Source organism: Astyanax mexicanus, chromosome 5 (assembly GCF_023375975.1).
Source record: "Astyanax mexicanus isolate ESR-SI-001 chromosome 5, AstMex3_surface, whole genome shotgun sequence".
Classification (NCBI taxonomy): Eukaryota; Metazoa; Chordata; class Actinopteri; order Characiformes; family Acestrorhamphidae; genus Astyanax; species Astyanax mexicanus.
In genome coordinates this window covers 5,509,512-5,526,736 of record NC_064412.1, presented here as the reverse complement: position 1 = coordinate 5,526,736, position 17,225 = coordinate 5,509,512, and the positions used below count along the sequence as shown (strand labels likewise).

The 17,225-nt window shown below is 34.1% G+C and overlaps 2 protein-coding genes across 2 annotated transcripts; both read right to left on the bottom strand.

Annotated features, from left to right (window-relative positions):
* Positions 1-53: 53 nt before the first annotated feature.
* Positions 54-5,154, bottom strand: LOC103047448 (adenosine receptor A3-like). Its single transcript, XM_007241044.4, has 2 exons — positions 4,814-5,154; positions 54-2,200 (listed from the first exon to the last, which is right to left on the bottom strand). Exons 1-2 carry the CDS (start codon positions 5,143-5,145, stop codon positions 1,606-1,608), a joined length of 927 nt encoding a protein of 308 aa, XP_007241106.3. The 5' UTR covers positions 5,146-5,154; the 3' UTR covers positions 54-1,605.
* Positions 5,155-14,574: 9,420 nt separating this feature from the next.
* On the bottom strand, positions 14,575-16,681 carry LOC111193665 (adenosine receptor A1-like). Its single transcript, XM_022675084.2, has 2 exons — positions 16,255-16,681; positions 14,575-15,190 (listed from the first exon to the last, which is right to left on the bottom strand). Exons 1-2 carry the CDS (start codon positions 16,638-16,640, stop codon positions 14,575-14,577), a joined length of 1,002 nt encoding a protein of 333 aa, XP_022530805.2. The 5' UTR covers positions 16,641-16,681.
* Positions 16,682-17,225: the final 544 nt, after the last annotated feature.

Genomic DNA, 17,225 nt, shown 5'->3' with positions numbered 1-17,225 from the left:
ACACCACACAAGGGTTAATTGTGTTAATTAAAAAAAATATTGCACACTTTTGTAAAACTTTTTTCCTATAAACTTCAATTCACTTCTCAAATATCGCAGTGTTCATCTGTTGATTTTTATATTTACCTCAAATTGCTGATCGGAACAACCAATGATTTATAAAGGAAAAGGAAAATCATGACTATTACAATTACCAGGGATGCCCGAACTTTTTCATACACTGTAAAACTTGACAAGTTAAGTAAATTCAAACGATTTGAGGAAAGCGATTGCCTTAAACCATTTAAGTTTAAAAACTCAAACAATTTGAGCATAAATTATTTTTTAAAAGAGTGTGAATAATGCACATAATCATTATTATATAGAATTGAATAAATCAAGTGACTTGTGCTAACCATGTTCACAGTGTAATTGTTAGTTTATTTAACTATTTTGGACTCATGTGCTCTTTATAAACCCTAATAAGTTAAGTCTACTCAAATCGTTTTTTGAGGAAATTCGTTGTCTCAATGAATTAAGTAAAAAAAAAATAGTTATTTTGAATACTGTGTAGAGTTCAACAAAGTTATCCTCAAAATTATGAATTCACATAAATTACCTACAGAGTGAACAGTATTGAGAGCACAGCCAATAGAGAGTTACTGTAGCAGCTCAGAAAAATGCTGCTTGTTCTTACAGCCTACAACAAAACAGAGACCAAGCAGTTAATCATGATATTTGAGCTACAAGTTTATCTAAGGTAGGCTGGGGGGAATGACTACACACTGATGGTGAGTTTCAGAAAATGGGGGACACACCCAGTATGCAAATAGATTTTACCAGAAACCAATGGAAACCAATGGTTCAACTCAAAGATCACCATTTGGATGTATATAATAGTTGTGCCAACGTGTTAAAATTAAGTATGCCTGCCTTAACAGGCATGCATTACTTAAATTCAATTTAACTTAAATGTACTGTTTTTACACAACTCCAGCAAATCAAGTTGAGCTAACTTATTTACAACTAATAAAGTAAAATATAGATTATAAAATGTAGTTATAAAAACGTCCTATCAAACGGCACCAACTTATTTTATTTGAGGAATCCGATTGCCTAGATTTTTTTTTCCCTTAAGTTACATTAACTCGAATCAAACATTTAAAACAAACATTTTTTTAAAGTCACATAATTTTCACATAATTTTTGAGTTAGTTTGACTTTATCAGCATAAGTGATGCCAAGTTTCTGTGATAATATTTAAGTTATGCTAACTTAAATTAGTTCAGTAAGAAATGCAGTTAGGTTTTACAGTGTACCCACTGTATTTTACTGACAAAAAAAGTTAACTGGTATTTCTTAAATTGTATTTATAATACATTTATCATTGTTAACTGTTTGATGAATAGAGAATTATTCTGGTGCCAATGGCATTTTTAAAAGATAGCGTACAACCAATAGACACTAACAGTTGTGTAACTACTTAACTACTGATCTGTTACCCAACGTTACTGCAACGCTACAGTTCCCTATTCTCGTAATGTCTGTTGTGTAATACTGTGGATTTTCTACCTTTTTTTTGGTATTGCTGTTTCTGCTGTTTTCATCATCATTCTGTTCATCGCTCTAAAACTGCTCTTCTCTGCCGTGGTAATGTCTGCGCCACATCTTAATGCACGTCTCCTTTATCTTGGGGATCCTGAATGCATATACTATGGGATTTACAGCTGAATTAAAATGAGACAGAAGGACACCTATATCAATCAAGGTTGGAGGTACAGTGATATTGTTACCGTAAAGTTGTGCAGTGTTCATAAGGAACAGAGGGAGCCAGCAGACGGCAAAGAGAACCAAGACCAGAGCCAGTGAAGTGACCAGCTTATGTTCTTTCTGATAATCTGTGCCAGTTGTGGTAGTTTCACCTATATGTGCTCTTAACCGCTTTCTAGTGGTCAGAAAGATGTACAAATACAGCCCTGTCATAATAACCAAAGGAGGAAGTAGACAAGTGAAGAATATGATGTTTACCAGAAAAGTAATGGGTATAACAATTAAAAAGCCGCATTGAAAGTTGGCGGAGTTTGTGTTGTTTTGTGCTGTGCTGTCCAAACTGTTCTGGTTGTTCAAGCCAAACATCGGCATAAAACCCCAAACTGCAGAAATAATCCAGCAAAGAGCGATCACAATCCAAGCGCGTTTCGCAGTGACTGTAGAACTGTACCTGCAAGAAAGAAAAAATAACAAAAAAAACTTTACTCTAATTTGTATTTGTATTTTGTGTCAGTGCAGGTTAGGGGTGGAAATAATGGGAATCTTGCTATACTTTTCCAATGATATACAGCTCTGGAAAAAAAGAGAACTTAAAAATGACGAGTTTCTTTGATTTTACCAAATTAAAAACATCTGATAAATAATCAAAAGTAAAAGCCATCAAACCAAATTTTTGCACCAGGAGTAAAGCAGCATAAAGTTATCCAAAAGCAAAAGTGTGCAAGACTGGTGGAGGAGAACATGATGCCAAGATGCATGAAATACACTGATTAAAAACCAGGGTTATTCCACCAAATATTGATTTCTGAACTCTTAAAACTTTAATTTTAACATAAATGTAATCAATATTTGAATAGTTGATGTAAAAATAAAGCATTTTTGTATTTCAACCTGTAGTAACTACTGTAGACTAAATATTATAAAGGCTTTAATTTTACATTATTTACAATCTAATTATGCGAATTGTTTTATATATCTACATATTAAGTTATACAGCTCTAGAAAACAATAAGAGACCACTGAAAAATGACGAGTTTCTTTGATTTTACCAAATTAAAAACCTCTGGAATATAATCAAGAGGAAGATGGATGATCACAAACCATCAAACCACCAAACTGAACTGCTTGAATTTTTGCACCAGGAGTAAAGCAGCATAAAGTTATCCAAAAGCAGTGTGTAAGACTGGTGGAGGAGAACATGATGTCAAAATGCATAAAAACTGTGATTAAAAACCACCAGGGTTTTTCCACCAAATATTAAATTCTGAACTATTAAAACTTTAATTTAAACATAAATGTAATCAATATTTGAATATTTGATGTAAAAATAAATATGGACTTTTTACATTGCAACCTGTAGAAACAATTGTAGACTAAATATTATAAATGCTTTAATTTTACATTATTTACCAGCTAATTATGCTAATTGTTTTATACATCTACATATTAATATATACAGCTCTGGAAAACAATAAGAGACCACTGAAAAATGATGAGTTTCTTTGATTTTACCAAATTAAAATCCTCTGGAATATAATCAAGAGGAAGATGGATGATCACAAGCCATCAAACCAAACTGAACTCCTTGAATTTTTGCACCAGGAGTAAAGTAAAGTTATCCAAAAGCAGTGTGTAAGACTGGTGGAGGAGAACATGATGCCAAGATGCATGAAAACTGCGATTAAACACCAGGTTTATTCCACCAAATATTAAATTCTGAACTCTTCAACCTTTAATTTTAACATAAATGTAATCAATATTTGAATATTTAAAGTAAAAATAAAGATGGACATTTTTGTATTGCAACCTTTAGTAACTACTGTAGACTCACAGTTCTCATATATTGAGAATATTACTGAATATTAAGCCGTCAAACCAAGCTGAACTGCTTGAATTGTTGCACCAGGAGTAAAGGTGTAAAGTTATCCAAAAGCAGTGTGTAAGACTGGTGGAGGAAAACATGCCAAAATGCATGAGAACTGTTATTCCACCAAATGCTGATTCCTGAACTCTTAAAAATATATATAAATATGATGAATATGAACTTGTTTTCTTTGCATTATTTAAGGTCTGAAAGCTCTTCATCTTTTTTTTTGTTATGTCAGTCATTTCTCATTTTCTGCAAATAAACGCTCTAAATGACAATATTTTTATTTGGAATTTGGGATAAATGTTGTCTGTAGTTTATAGAATAAAACATAAATGTTAATTTTATTGAAACATAAACCTATAAATACAAAAACCAGAGAATTGAGATTCAGAAACTAAAGTGGTCTCTTAATTTTTTTTCAGAGCTGTATATCGCAAGATTATTCTCTACGATACACAATGACGTCATGACGTGTTACTGAAATTATGCCTATACTGGTGTCAGTTTCACATAATTCGACAATGAATATTCTTCTGAAATTTTAGTCAAATTAGGGAGTTTGAAGTGCCAATGCTTCAATAAAAATATTGATATTCGATGCCATGCATCGATATTATATGATTTAAAAAAAAAGATATGGTACAATACGTTGTGTTTAAAGAAAAAAATATTGTTAATATTGAGTTTAATATGTTAGGTATGTTTATTATTTGATGCTTTTAAGAGCAAACAAATTGGGACCTGGGTCAGATAGGCCAGTACAAGGTTATTTCTCTTATGTGCTCTTATGTGCATTTTTTACTTCCGGCGCCGACGCGAGTGGCTGCCTGTTCCAGTAGCTCCGTCTCTTTGTGTGTTTTTCTGAGTTTTTTTACGTTTCAAGAATTTCCCCCCGGGGATCAATAAAGTATCTATCTATCTATCTATCTATCTAGCTAGCTCTAAAACACAAATTCTAAATTATCATATTTAGAATTACAGAAATTAATCTTATTTTGGACTTTTTGTTCCATTAATTTTTTAATTCACTCTGTATTTGTTTGAATAAAAATATATGATGCCAGTAAAGACCCCTCCTAATTAATTTAATCTTCCTGTTTTTAGGGAAACACCAGATCAGCACTTTTCCAAACTATTTATTTAATATTTCCATATTTTCTTTTAATTTTTAAGTTCTTAAATAATTCAACTCACCTGAGAGGGATGCGCACCAGGAGAAACCGGTCCACTGCGATGGCCAGGAGTAAAACAATAGAAGTTATCGGCAGCATTAGCAGAACACAGCACATGAAAAGGCATCCATGAAAAGAGGCCTTTACTTCAATATCCAACAGCATGGCCAATGGAATGGCCACAAACCCCACCAGGAAATCAGCCACTGCGAGGGATGCAATGAAGTAGAAGGTGGGCTTCCTGAAGACTTCACATGTCCACACTGCCCAGATCACCACCGCATTGCCCAGGCAACACGCCACAGCAATGATCACTTCGAGCAGTATAAAACCCCATCTAGCACTGGCATCCATCGAAAGAAGAAGAGATCCAGCAGAAGATACAGTGGTACAGTGGTGGTGATGATGTTTGTGGAGGAGAGTGTGGTACAATGTCCTTAAAAGCACTTGTGAGAGGTTTTATAAGTAGTGAGATCAGGAAAGTCTCACTATTAACCACGCCCATTAACAATGCCCACACAAAATGTGTGTTAACAAATAAGAGGAATTGGACTAACCATGTATGGAGGACACAATCACAATCAGTGTCTCAATGTCAGCATAATGTCTCATCAGAATAACTTTATGCAGAAGGAAGTACCTTACACCACTTGTTTAACATTGTTTGAAGTCAATAAAGCCAAGGTTATTAGCGATCTGCCTCGTTTTGAATTAGTAAGTAAGGCACTCTTTGTAAATCACATGATGAGCACAGGATGTACGATTATAGAAGCACTGTGAAAACCACAAGTACACGCTCCTTCACCTTTCAGTAGAAACAAACATTTGGTACAGTTAGAAGATTTGAGATATGACTAATAACACCATCAGCATCCATAAACAACCGCAAACATTTCAACATTTATGGATGCACCATTGACCCCAAATGGCCAACAGGTCAAATAAAATTAGCCAAACCGCGTAACATGCAATAAACCAATCAATGTGTCTCTTTCCACTCCCTTTAACAGCCAGCTGAGCTCTGAAATGGGCGGATTGCTATTTTAACAGTGCAGCTACCTGAAATGTGATATGACTAAAAAAAAAACATCCATAAACAACAGCAAACATTTCAACGTTTATGGGTGCACCATTGACCCCAAATGGCCAACAGGTCAAATAAAAATAGCCAAAGCGCGTGACATGCAATAAACCAATCTATGTGTCTCTTTCCACTCCCTTTAAGAGCCAGCTGAGCTCTGAAATTGGCGGATTACTATTTTAACGGCGCAGCTACCTGAAATGATATATGACTAAAAACTCATCCACATCCACTAATCAACAGCAAACATTTCAAAGTTTATGGATGCACCATTGACCCCAAATGGCCAACGGGTCAATTGAAAGTAGCCAAATCATTTTCTATCATTATCAATTGTTCTCTCTGCAAATTTGGTATGTAGTGCATTTTGTTTAGCTTTTATATATTGGCAGTCCATGTTCCAGTTTGTTGCGAAAAGTACTAACTCTTTCAAATAAATATGGCTGTGTTTTAAGCATAACGCAATAAACCAATCAATGTGTCGCTTTCCATTCCCTTTAAGAGCCAGGTGAGCCCTGCTTTTGGCAAATTGCTATTTTAACAGCGCAGCTACCTGAAATGAGATCTAACTAAAAACACATCCATTATCAACAATTATCAATTGTTCTGTAAAGCTGTTTTGTGAAATCAGTTGTAAAAAGCGCTATATATATATAAATTTGATTTTATTTGATGTTTGCAAAGGTAAACACATAATTTTAAGACCACTACACCTACTAGATAGATACTAGATACTACTACATAGATAAACAAAAAAATGTACACACCTTCTCATATTTCCTACACCGTAGATCATATGTCGGGAATAGGCGGCTCAGATGTGTCCCGCAAGCATGAAACATTTGGGCCTTGATGTTGTTTGAACTATAGTGACTGATAATGAAAAAAAAAAAAAGCTTTTGTTTGTCTCTCTGTTGCGCTCGGCGGGACTTTAGTTTCCACCTGTTCTCATTTTTACGCCTGTTTTTGGGCTCCCTATATATTAATCAGTGCATTTTGTCCCGGGTGTGTCCCAATTTACTAGCTGGGGCAGCAATAGTGTATTGAACCGCGGCCCTGAAGACACGGATTTGATTCTGCACGAGGAGTGTGTTTATTTATTTATTTATTTTTCTTTTTTCTTGAGTTTACCTGATTTAAGATCAACTGTTCTGCAACTGGGTTCAACAACCCTCTGGGCTGGAGAGCTACTAGTCTGTAGCACTCCATCACATTACACTTCATTTTCCAAAACAGATTTTGTTTTTTGTTGCCCCCCGCGTAATGGCTTGAAAAAAAAAAAAATCTGGCCTGCGACCAAACTTAATTGTCGACCCATGTCTTGGATTAATATTAAAGGTAAGAAAATCATTAACTAATAAAAAGTAATGTGTCTGGCTTTGATTTGATTTGGAATGAGCTGGAGCTTCACAACGTGAAGGAAAAGCAGCAGCTATTGTTCAGCACCTCCAGGAACTCCTTCCTTCAAGATGCTGAGAAAACTATTCCAGGTGACTCTCCCTCATGAAGATACTGAGATTAAAATCTCACCAAGAGTGCGCAGATCTGTCCTCAAAGATAAATGTACTACTTAGAAGAATATAAAGTATAAACTATGTAAATATGTTTAACACTTTTTGCTTACAGAATAATTCCACACTTAACTGTATAATTGCAATATGGTCTTCAACATTAAATTTATAATGTAAAAAAATATTTTAGCCCAAATCACTCTCACTAAAGTTATTAGGAGCATTAAATACATGACTGCTTTCTGATTGAGTGCATACTGATATACAGAGGCTGGACAATGAAACTGAAACACCTGGTTTTAGACCACAATAATTTATTGTCCCGACAGACAGTTCTGGTGGAAACAGGAGAGTTGAGGTGCACATTAAATTCTGAATACTGTTGAATACTCTGTATCTGAATAAATATAGAAATACTATGCAGAGAAAAAAAACATATAAATCTATCAGTCTGGACTTCAGACTTACCATATTTTTAACATTTTATATTTTAACCCTTGTGTGGTGTTCATATTTTTGTTACTCGTTTACTTTGTTATTTGTATTTAATTCAGCAAAATTAAGCAATTTTACATTAAAATGCTTTACACATGCTCGCTTCACCTAAATTGCAAGCAATATAAACAGCTTACATGGTAAATATTTGCCCTTTACCTTTCTATTGTTACATTTCTTTTAAAAAGTGCTACTCTTTTTTTATTAGTTTTTAAATAAAATGTAAAAGAAAATGAATTAAACTCAAAATATGAGTAGAAAATTTGTTTAGTTTCAAATTTACAAATGAAGCAATGTTTATTAGCCCTTGGCCAAACATACTGTATGTAATATAAATGTGTGTGTGTGTGTGTGTGTGTGTGTGTGTGTGGGTGTGAGTTTTTCAAAAAAAAAATTTTTTGTATCATTTAATGAAAAATGAAAACGGGTCCCACAGACCCGAACACCACACAAGGGTTAAATATGCATGTTCCTTATGCATACTGCCCACTAATCAATGTCAATTCCGTTATTTTCATTATAAATCCATTACTATGCATGAAAAGTAAACTAAAAAAAACAATAAACTATTGTTCAGCACCTCCAGGAACTCCTTCCTTCAAGATGCTGAGAAAACTATTCCAGGTGACTCTCCCTCATGAAGACACTGAGATTAAAATCTCACCAAGAGTGCGCAGATCTGTCCTCTAAAGTCTAATGCTACATCTAAAGTCTAAAACATATTCTGGTTTGTTTAACACGTTTTGCTTACAGAATAATTTAATATGTATTCCTGTACAACTTTAATACAGTCTTCAATATTAAATTTACAATGTTAAAAATCATAAAAAAAGAAAAAAAAAAACATTAAAAAAGAAAATGTATGTTCAAACAAAGAGGAACTGTAAAGACCAATATGAGGTGACTCAAAAATATCTCAGAACAAGAGACGTACTGTAACATGATGAAAAATCTAATGGAACGATTTCAACATGTTATAAAAAGGATATGGAAGCTGTGATACATGCTAATGTAAAGTCCCTTAAAAGTATTGGAACAGTGAGGCGGATCCCTTTATTTTTTTCGTAGACTGAAAAAAATTGGGTTTGACGTTAAAAGATGAAATATGAGACAAAAGATCAACATTTCAGCTTTTATTTCCAGGTATTTAAATCTGGGGCTGATACACAGTTCAGAAGCTTCAGCACCTTCTATCTGAACCCATCTATTTTTCTTGTAAGCAAAATTATTGGATCAGATCAAATTGAAAGTAAATTAAAGTGGATATGACTTCATATGTAGCTGCGAATCCTTCGCTTGCAGTAATTGCATCATGTCTGTGACCCAATGACATCACTCAACTTCTGCATTCTTCTTCTGATCTGTGATGATTTCCAGGCAATGTGTTTTGAGTCATTATCTTGCTGCATGATGACATATCTCCTGATCAGATGGTTTCAATTTTTCTTTAAATTCACAGAAAAAATGTTTCTGTAGACTTCTGAGATCATTAAACATCAATAAAGCTTATTGAGATTGTCCCAGTGTAAGCAATGCAAGCTTAGGCCATGATACTACCTCCACTGTGTTTCACAGATGAGCTGGTATGTTTGAGATCATGAGCAGATCCTTTCTTTCTCCAAATCTTAGCCTTTTCATCACATTAGTATCTGTCCACAGGTTTTAGTCTTAGTACTTCTTAGTAAATTCCATCCTGGTCTTCCTATTCTTATTGCTGATTAGTGGTTTTCATCTTCTGCTGAATCCTCTGTACTTTTATTCATGAAGTCTTTTTTTCTGTGAACAGTAGATTATGATACCTTCACTCCTGTCCTTTGGAGGTTGTTGCTGATGTCATTAACAATTGTTTTAGGGTTTTTCTTTACAGAAATCCTAATGTTTCTGTCATTAACCTGTTCATCACCTGCTACTTAGTACACCAGTGATGACTTTCTTCTTCAGGACATTCCAAACAGTCTTTTTCTGGCTATGAACAATATTTGTGCTCAGATAAAACCCAAATCTGAAACTGAGCAATTAGACATTCAGTGTTGACCTAGAGATCAACTTTGTCACTGACGTTTCTCCAAAAATTGCTTATAAGGAACTTCATCAGAAAACAGTGAGACATAAGATACTTCTGATGGTAATTTGGCTTTAGACACATATGACACATGGGAAGATCCATTATTGGTATACCAAACCCAAACCCATGTCAAATCCACAATCGTGTCGTCGATGTCCCAGTTTTCTAACCACAAAAATACCACTGCTTAAAACTAGCAGCGTTATTCAGAAGTTAAGCACTAAAGTTTTTTAACCCTCATTAAACAGATTTTGTTTAACTGGAACAACTGTTCATTTAAATTCATGTGTGTGTATATGTTTTCTCATATATATATATTTTTTTTGTCTGAGTTTACTCCATCTAGTGGCTGGGGTGAATATGTCATTGCTAAAAATGACAGGTGCTGTTACCAGGAGGGCGTGGCCACTTTCTGTGGCAACTTTCTGTGGACTTTGGATTTAGAGAAGCAGACATTTTGGTACCACTTTAAAATAAGACTACCTTTATAAAGGGTTAATAAATGGTTTACAATTAGTTAATTAATGGTTACTAATTAGGTTGTAAATGCCTTTAAAATCATTAATAATCAGTTATGTTGCTGTGGGTTCACTATTTGGCAAACAACAGGTCTATGTACATTTCTATATGTGTTATAACTGATTATTAAAGATTTTTATGGCATTTACAACCTAATTAGTAACCATTAATAAACTAAACCCTTTATAAACCCTTTATAAAGGTAGTCTTATTTTAAAGTGGTACCGACATTTTTTCCTATACACCTTAGTGGTTATTAATTGACTCACAAGATGAGAGCAGGACCTAGCAAAAAAAACTTACCACTTCTACACTGAAAAAAGTGATGAGTAAAATTTACTTTAAAAAGTTTCGCAACTTTCTGCATTTGCTTTTTAAAGTAAATTTATTTTCAGATAAATTTAACCCTTTCAGACCCTGCATCCATTACAATGGACATCTTTCTTTTTATTTCTAAATCATTTGTTGCATATAACACTATTTGAGAGCTGTTGTCCATCAGAATAGACCATGAACCAGCCAATGAATAAGTTTTTAAACCAGCAGTACTAGAAACAGTATAAAAACAGTAGTACTAGAGTCACTGAGGCAAAGTAACAGCTCATTTTTACTAATTTAATGTGATTTAGAACACTTTTTCATCATTGTTTTTTTTACAGTTTAAAGATGATTTCTGAAATAAAAAGGTCAATATGAAATATAAAATATTACACAGGGGCTTTCAATGCAATGGAAATAAAACAAATATTAAATATTATATAGATTTTAGGGTGAAATATTAGAGTCTCATTTTCTGTGCATTACAGACAGAAAACAGCATTTGTAGCTAGTTTTTTCTTCACTCAATATAATTCAGGTCTGAAGGGGTTAAGTAACTTCAACTCGGTTTCAAGACTTGTTACATAATAAGTGAACTGAAATTTAGTCAATCCTTTCTTTAATAAATTTTGCTTAATTTATTTTTGCTAAATCAATCATTTCTTTTAGTAAACTTTACTTAATTTCTGCATAAAGTATTCCCTAATTACAATTACGTGATTTATACAATATTACTCAAATAATTTATGATGCATAACATACTATAATTCCTGAAATGTAAATACTTTTAGTTAAAACACACATTTTACACTGTCTCAACACATGGATGGCATGTTAGATATTTTTTTTAGATAGCAAGACTTGGTCTGTTTACAAAATAATAAAAAATATATAAAATAAATTATTTGAGTAATATTGTATAAATTAAGTAATTTTAATTAGGTAATATTGTATGCAGAAATGAAGTAAAGTTTACTAAAAGAAAGGATTGACTGAAAGTCAGTTCACTTATTTACTCTATGTAACATTTTAGTCTTGAAACCGTGTTGAAGTTACTTAAATTCCTCTGATATTAAATTTACTTAAAAAAAGCAAATGCAGAAAGATGTTTTTTAAGTAAATTTTACTAATCATTTTTTTCAGTGTATGTGGAGTGGGAGAAAGACTATTTTTTATGATGTCAAACTCCGAATGCATCTGCTTGATTTGCCTTTTAGCCATCACACTTTCCACAAAGGGTAACATTGAGAGGCTTTTTTGACCAGTGCACGCAAAGCACAACAACAGATTTCCACCCAAAAGTGAGCTTATGCTCTTAAAGATCAAGTTTTTTAAAGTTCTGCTAACTGACATTAAAATGAAGTTGAGGGCCTCTGCTGGGCAGTTTTGGAACTAACTGGCTGAAGAAAAATATCCAAACATGAGAAAATGTGCCTCATATCTGACAGCATTTTTCTTCTTTGTCTTCCAATCAGATCTCAGATTGTTGTCTCTTATCGTTATTTCTCTCATAAAAATATGAATCACCCTAGAAAAGAAATTTCCATTGTTGCAATCACAGGATTAGCCACTGGACATTATTCACAAAGGTAAATTATGGAGTTTCACAAGCTTCTTTTTTAGGAGTGTTAATTGGAAAATTATGTATGAATATACTATATTTCCATTGGTCACATAATAAACAGGCCAACACCTTTTACTGCTGTGCTGATTAGACCAAGCTGTATAACATCCAAACTAGATCATTACCCCTCTTTTCCAATTTAACAATTTACTGTAGATAAAAGACTTACAGTTACATGAGAGAAATGTGCATTCGGAGATAACAGTCTAGTGCAGCACACCATGGCAAGGACCACTTTAGAAAGCCGGATGATCCACAGGAAAGGATCAGCCATGAGGACAAAATAAGTTTAAACATTAGAGATGGTGAGAATTTAGAATAAGTAAGTGGCTATATCAAGATTTCCTCTTAATTCGGGCGAAACATCCCATGACTTTTTAAGACATGTCTTTATTTACAGCTCTGGAAAACAATGAGATCACTTAAAAACAATGACTTTCTTTGATTTTACCAAATTGAAAACCTCTGGAATATAATCAAGAGGAAGATGGATCATCACAAGCCATCAAACCACCAAGCTGAAGTGCTTAAGTTTTTTTTGCACCAGGAGTAAAGCAGCATACAGTTATCCAAAAGCAGTGTATAAGACTGGTGGAGGAGAACATGATGACAAGATGCATGAAAACTGAACGTGAGGTAGACACATGCAGATACTTAACACAAAGTTTATTAATCAAATGGTTAAGCTTACAAGAGTAATAAGGGACAGGCATGGTCAATATTAATAGATCAGAGAGAATAAACAACATGCAGGGAGAGTAGTAAAGGAAACCAAGGTCATACAAGGAAATTCCAACACAGCAAAAGGGTGAGGGAAAAGAGGAGTCAAAAATACAGAAAAGGGTCGGCAACTTAACGAACAATAAATTGCAAGGCAAGGCAAAAACGAAAGCCAATAGTACAAAAAAGGGTCAGTTACAAAAGGACAAAAAAAATAAAAATAAATAAATGCATCATAGAAAAGGTACTAAACTTGATACAATACTTGGCAACCAGGAAAGCAAACAGAGGAGTATTTATATACAGGAGGTCACATGGAAACAATCAGAAACTCGGAGAGCGGGAACATCGTAGCGTCATGTGATCAGTGTGAGTGCATGCTGGGAAGTGGATGAAGTTCATTTATTTCTTTTTTTAATGTATTTAAAATTGCTGCATTGTAGATTAACCCTTAGAACCCTACAGATGGATTTTCCATCCAAAATCGCACCTTGTGTTCTCAGCTTAATTACTCAGGAATCCCTTCACACATCAACAAAATCCATATATGGCTAGAAAGGGTGGAAATAAAAAGCGGAAAAAAGCATCTACAAGAAACACGTTGAAAAAAACACCTAAAAAAGTGAGATCTCATTCCCCAATTAATATTATTTACCTTTAGTGCTTTAAACATATTTATATGATGTTTCAAATCAAATAATATCAATAAATAAAGACTCAAAAGTGTCCACAGAGAATTTTACTCAAATTAAAGCTAGGTATGGTGTGCACACTACTTTATATAGTTTTTATTTTACTTGCACATTTTTACTAAGTAGTTATTTTGCACTAAACATTTTTTTTTTATTTAGACTAAAAACTTTACATTTTGTATATAGTTTTCTTTGTGTGTCCTGATCAAAATACTGAAAGGCATAGGCTGCTCTGAGTGTCAGGTTTTTAGTATCTACATGTATTCTAGAGGTGTGATTATTGATTATCAAGAAAAATAAATCCGCCTGATGCTGTTTCTCCATGTATTTTGTGAAAGTAATAATTAATAAGCCATGTAATGAACTCAAATTATCAATATTCTTATGCTTTTAACACATAAACACTGAATAGATTTAAAGTCTATACATTCAAAAAAAAAAAAAAAATTGACCAGAACACGATCAGTTCCAGGAAAATATAACAATTCTGCTTCCTTTTGCATTTTAAATGATTATATTTTTGAGCAGCCGTATGTCTTCTGGAGTAAAAGAGATCAGGGCGTGTGACTGTCTGATATAATTACTGTGTTATAAGACCTGAAAGAGAAACTGAAAACAAAAATGGATAAAAAACACCCCAAAACAACCTAGAGTTGTTAATATAGTCTTCAATATTAAATTTAAAATGTAAAAAAATCATAAAAAGAAAGAAAACACATTGAATGAGAAGAGGAGTGTCCAAACTCACAGCAGCATCACTACATGCTGTTCTGGTCGCTCTCCTGCTGATCTTCTCTGCAGTGATAAAGTCTCACCCACAGTTTTATACAGGCCTTTTTGAACTTGGGGATCCTGAAGGCGTATATTATGGGGTTCACCGCTGAATTAGCGTGAGACAGGACAACACCAATGCGAATGGCAACAGGAGGCACTGTGATCTTTGGATTATAGTATTTGATAGTGTGCATGACGAACACAGGAAGCCAACTGACAGCAAAAAGAACCAAGACCAGAGCCAGTGAAGCCGCCAGCCTGCGTTCTTTAAGGTAATCTGTGCTGGATTTATTAACAGTCTCGCCTATATTTGCTCTTAACTGCCTTCTGGTGATCAGAAAGACGTACAAATACAAGCCACACATTATAGCCAAAGGAGGAAGATAACAGCTGAAGAAAATGAAGTTTACTACATAAGAACGAGTGTTTACAGTTAAGTAACTGCATTTAATATTGCTGGAGTTCGTCTGGGTTGTGTTGTTCCAAGTTGTGTGGTTATGGTGCCATCCAAACATAGGGACGAAACTCAGTAATGCAGCCACGAGCCAGCAAAGTACAACCACCATCCAGGAGCGCGTCTTAGTGATTGTAGCTTTATACCTGAAGGAAAAAAAAAAATATATATATACGTATATATATATATATATATATATATATATATATATATATATATATATATATATATATACGTATATATATATATATATATATATATATATATATATACGTATATATATATATATATATATATATATATATATATATATATATATAGTATAATCAAGAATGTTGCTTTTGACAGTGTGTCACAAGCAAAACTTTCATTTTTAATTTACAACTGACTTTATAATCTTGTTAAAAGTTGGTCAAACTAAATAAAATTTTACATTTTTAACTCTTGTTGATATTTTTTTTTTTCTTCCAAACTTAAAAGTTTGATTTGGCCTCAAAACTCAAAATTCTAGTGTGGCAAAATTGTGAGATTTCTCAACTTTTTCATTTTTACAGGGTTTAGTATACTCAAGTAACATAAAATTAATGATAGATAAATATGGACAAAAAAAGTATTGAGAAACTTGGGAAGCTTTTTGTTGTTTCTTGTGAAATTCACTTTAACTCATGAAGTCCCTCAGTGACATAAACTGAATATCCTGAAAGCATCACAGGAGAGAGACCTTATTTTCAGACTGTTAGGAGTGCTGGGTTAGTGCGTGAGATAAAACTAGCTCTTTTTAAAAGTAGATTTATTGATTTTATAGATCTGTTCCAACCATTTAAACAATTCAGATGATTTAATAAAATGCTAAATAAAAGAAAATGAGGTAATTGGTTGAGCAATCTTAACACTGCAAAAAATGTGTAAATTTAGACATATGTGCTTATATTAAGCAAAACAAAAAATCTACGAATGGGGTAAGACATATTTTCTCCGTAAGATTTACTAACCACCATGCACATCAGTGTAGATTTATTCCTTAACTCAGGCACTATATTAACGGTGTGGGCACAAGACATGAAAATAGACTGTTGAAGTGGTGTAAGATAATAAAAGCATCGCAACGCACCTTAAGCAGGTTGTAAGATTGGGCCCATACTGTATCATACTAAACCTCAAACAAAAGGTGTAGCCAAATTAAAATATGAAATAATTTATCGTTACTTACGTGAGAGGGATGCGCACACGGAGAAAACGATCTACTGCGATGGCCAGGAGTAATGCACCAGATGTCAGCTGTAGCATGATGAACACACAGCACATGAAAAGGCAGCCATGGAAGGAAGTCTTCGCACGAGCGTCCCACAGCACAGCCACAGGGATAGCCACAGACCCCACCAAGAAATCAGCCACAGCCAGGGAAGCGATGAAGCAGAAGGACGGCTGCCTGAGGGCTCCACTTCTCCACACCACCCAGATCACCAGCGCATTGCCCAGGCAGCACGCCACAACTATGAACACTTCTAAGAGTATGAAGATCCACATTGAACCAGCAGCCATCAGAAAACACCACAGGAGGACTTTGCAGAACAAGCAAAGAGATCTCTTCAGCATCTATGCAGAGACCAGATGCAGATGCCCCACGCCTGCAAAGACTAAAGGAAGTGATCTAATGCAAAGGGCCAGGTCTGAATAAAACACAGTGCATGGAAACTGTCATATAAAAATATTGTTTATAAAACATGGACTACTACATTTTTTAAAAGATTTTTTTATTAATATTAGCACATCCATATTAAAATGTAACGTAAAAAAAGTAGTTAAGGATCCATTATTTGAATTGGCAAGTAAACGATTGCACGTTTAGAACTTTTTCGATGCATCTCAGAGGTGGAAGGTTGTGAAAACCACAATCAGATGCTAAAGCCACATACAGGAAAAGACCTAATGTGCCCTGAGTAAACTTCACCGGGGGGCATATTAAATTACCCTGCTTAAGCCTTCCTTTACATTCTATTTAAATATAAGGGACTGTTTTGTGGACAAAAAGTAAAGCTACATGTTCCATCACAACTACACTGACCGGCCACTTAATTAGGTACACCTTACTAATACCGAATTGGACCCACTTTTGGCTTCAGAAGTGCCTTAATCCTTTATGGCACAGATTCAACAAGGTGCTGGAAACGTTCTTAAGAG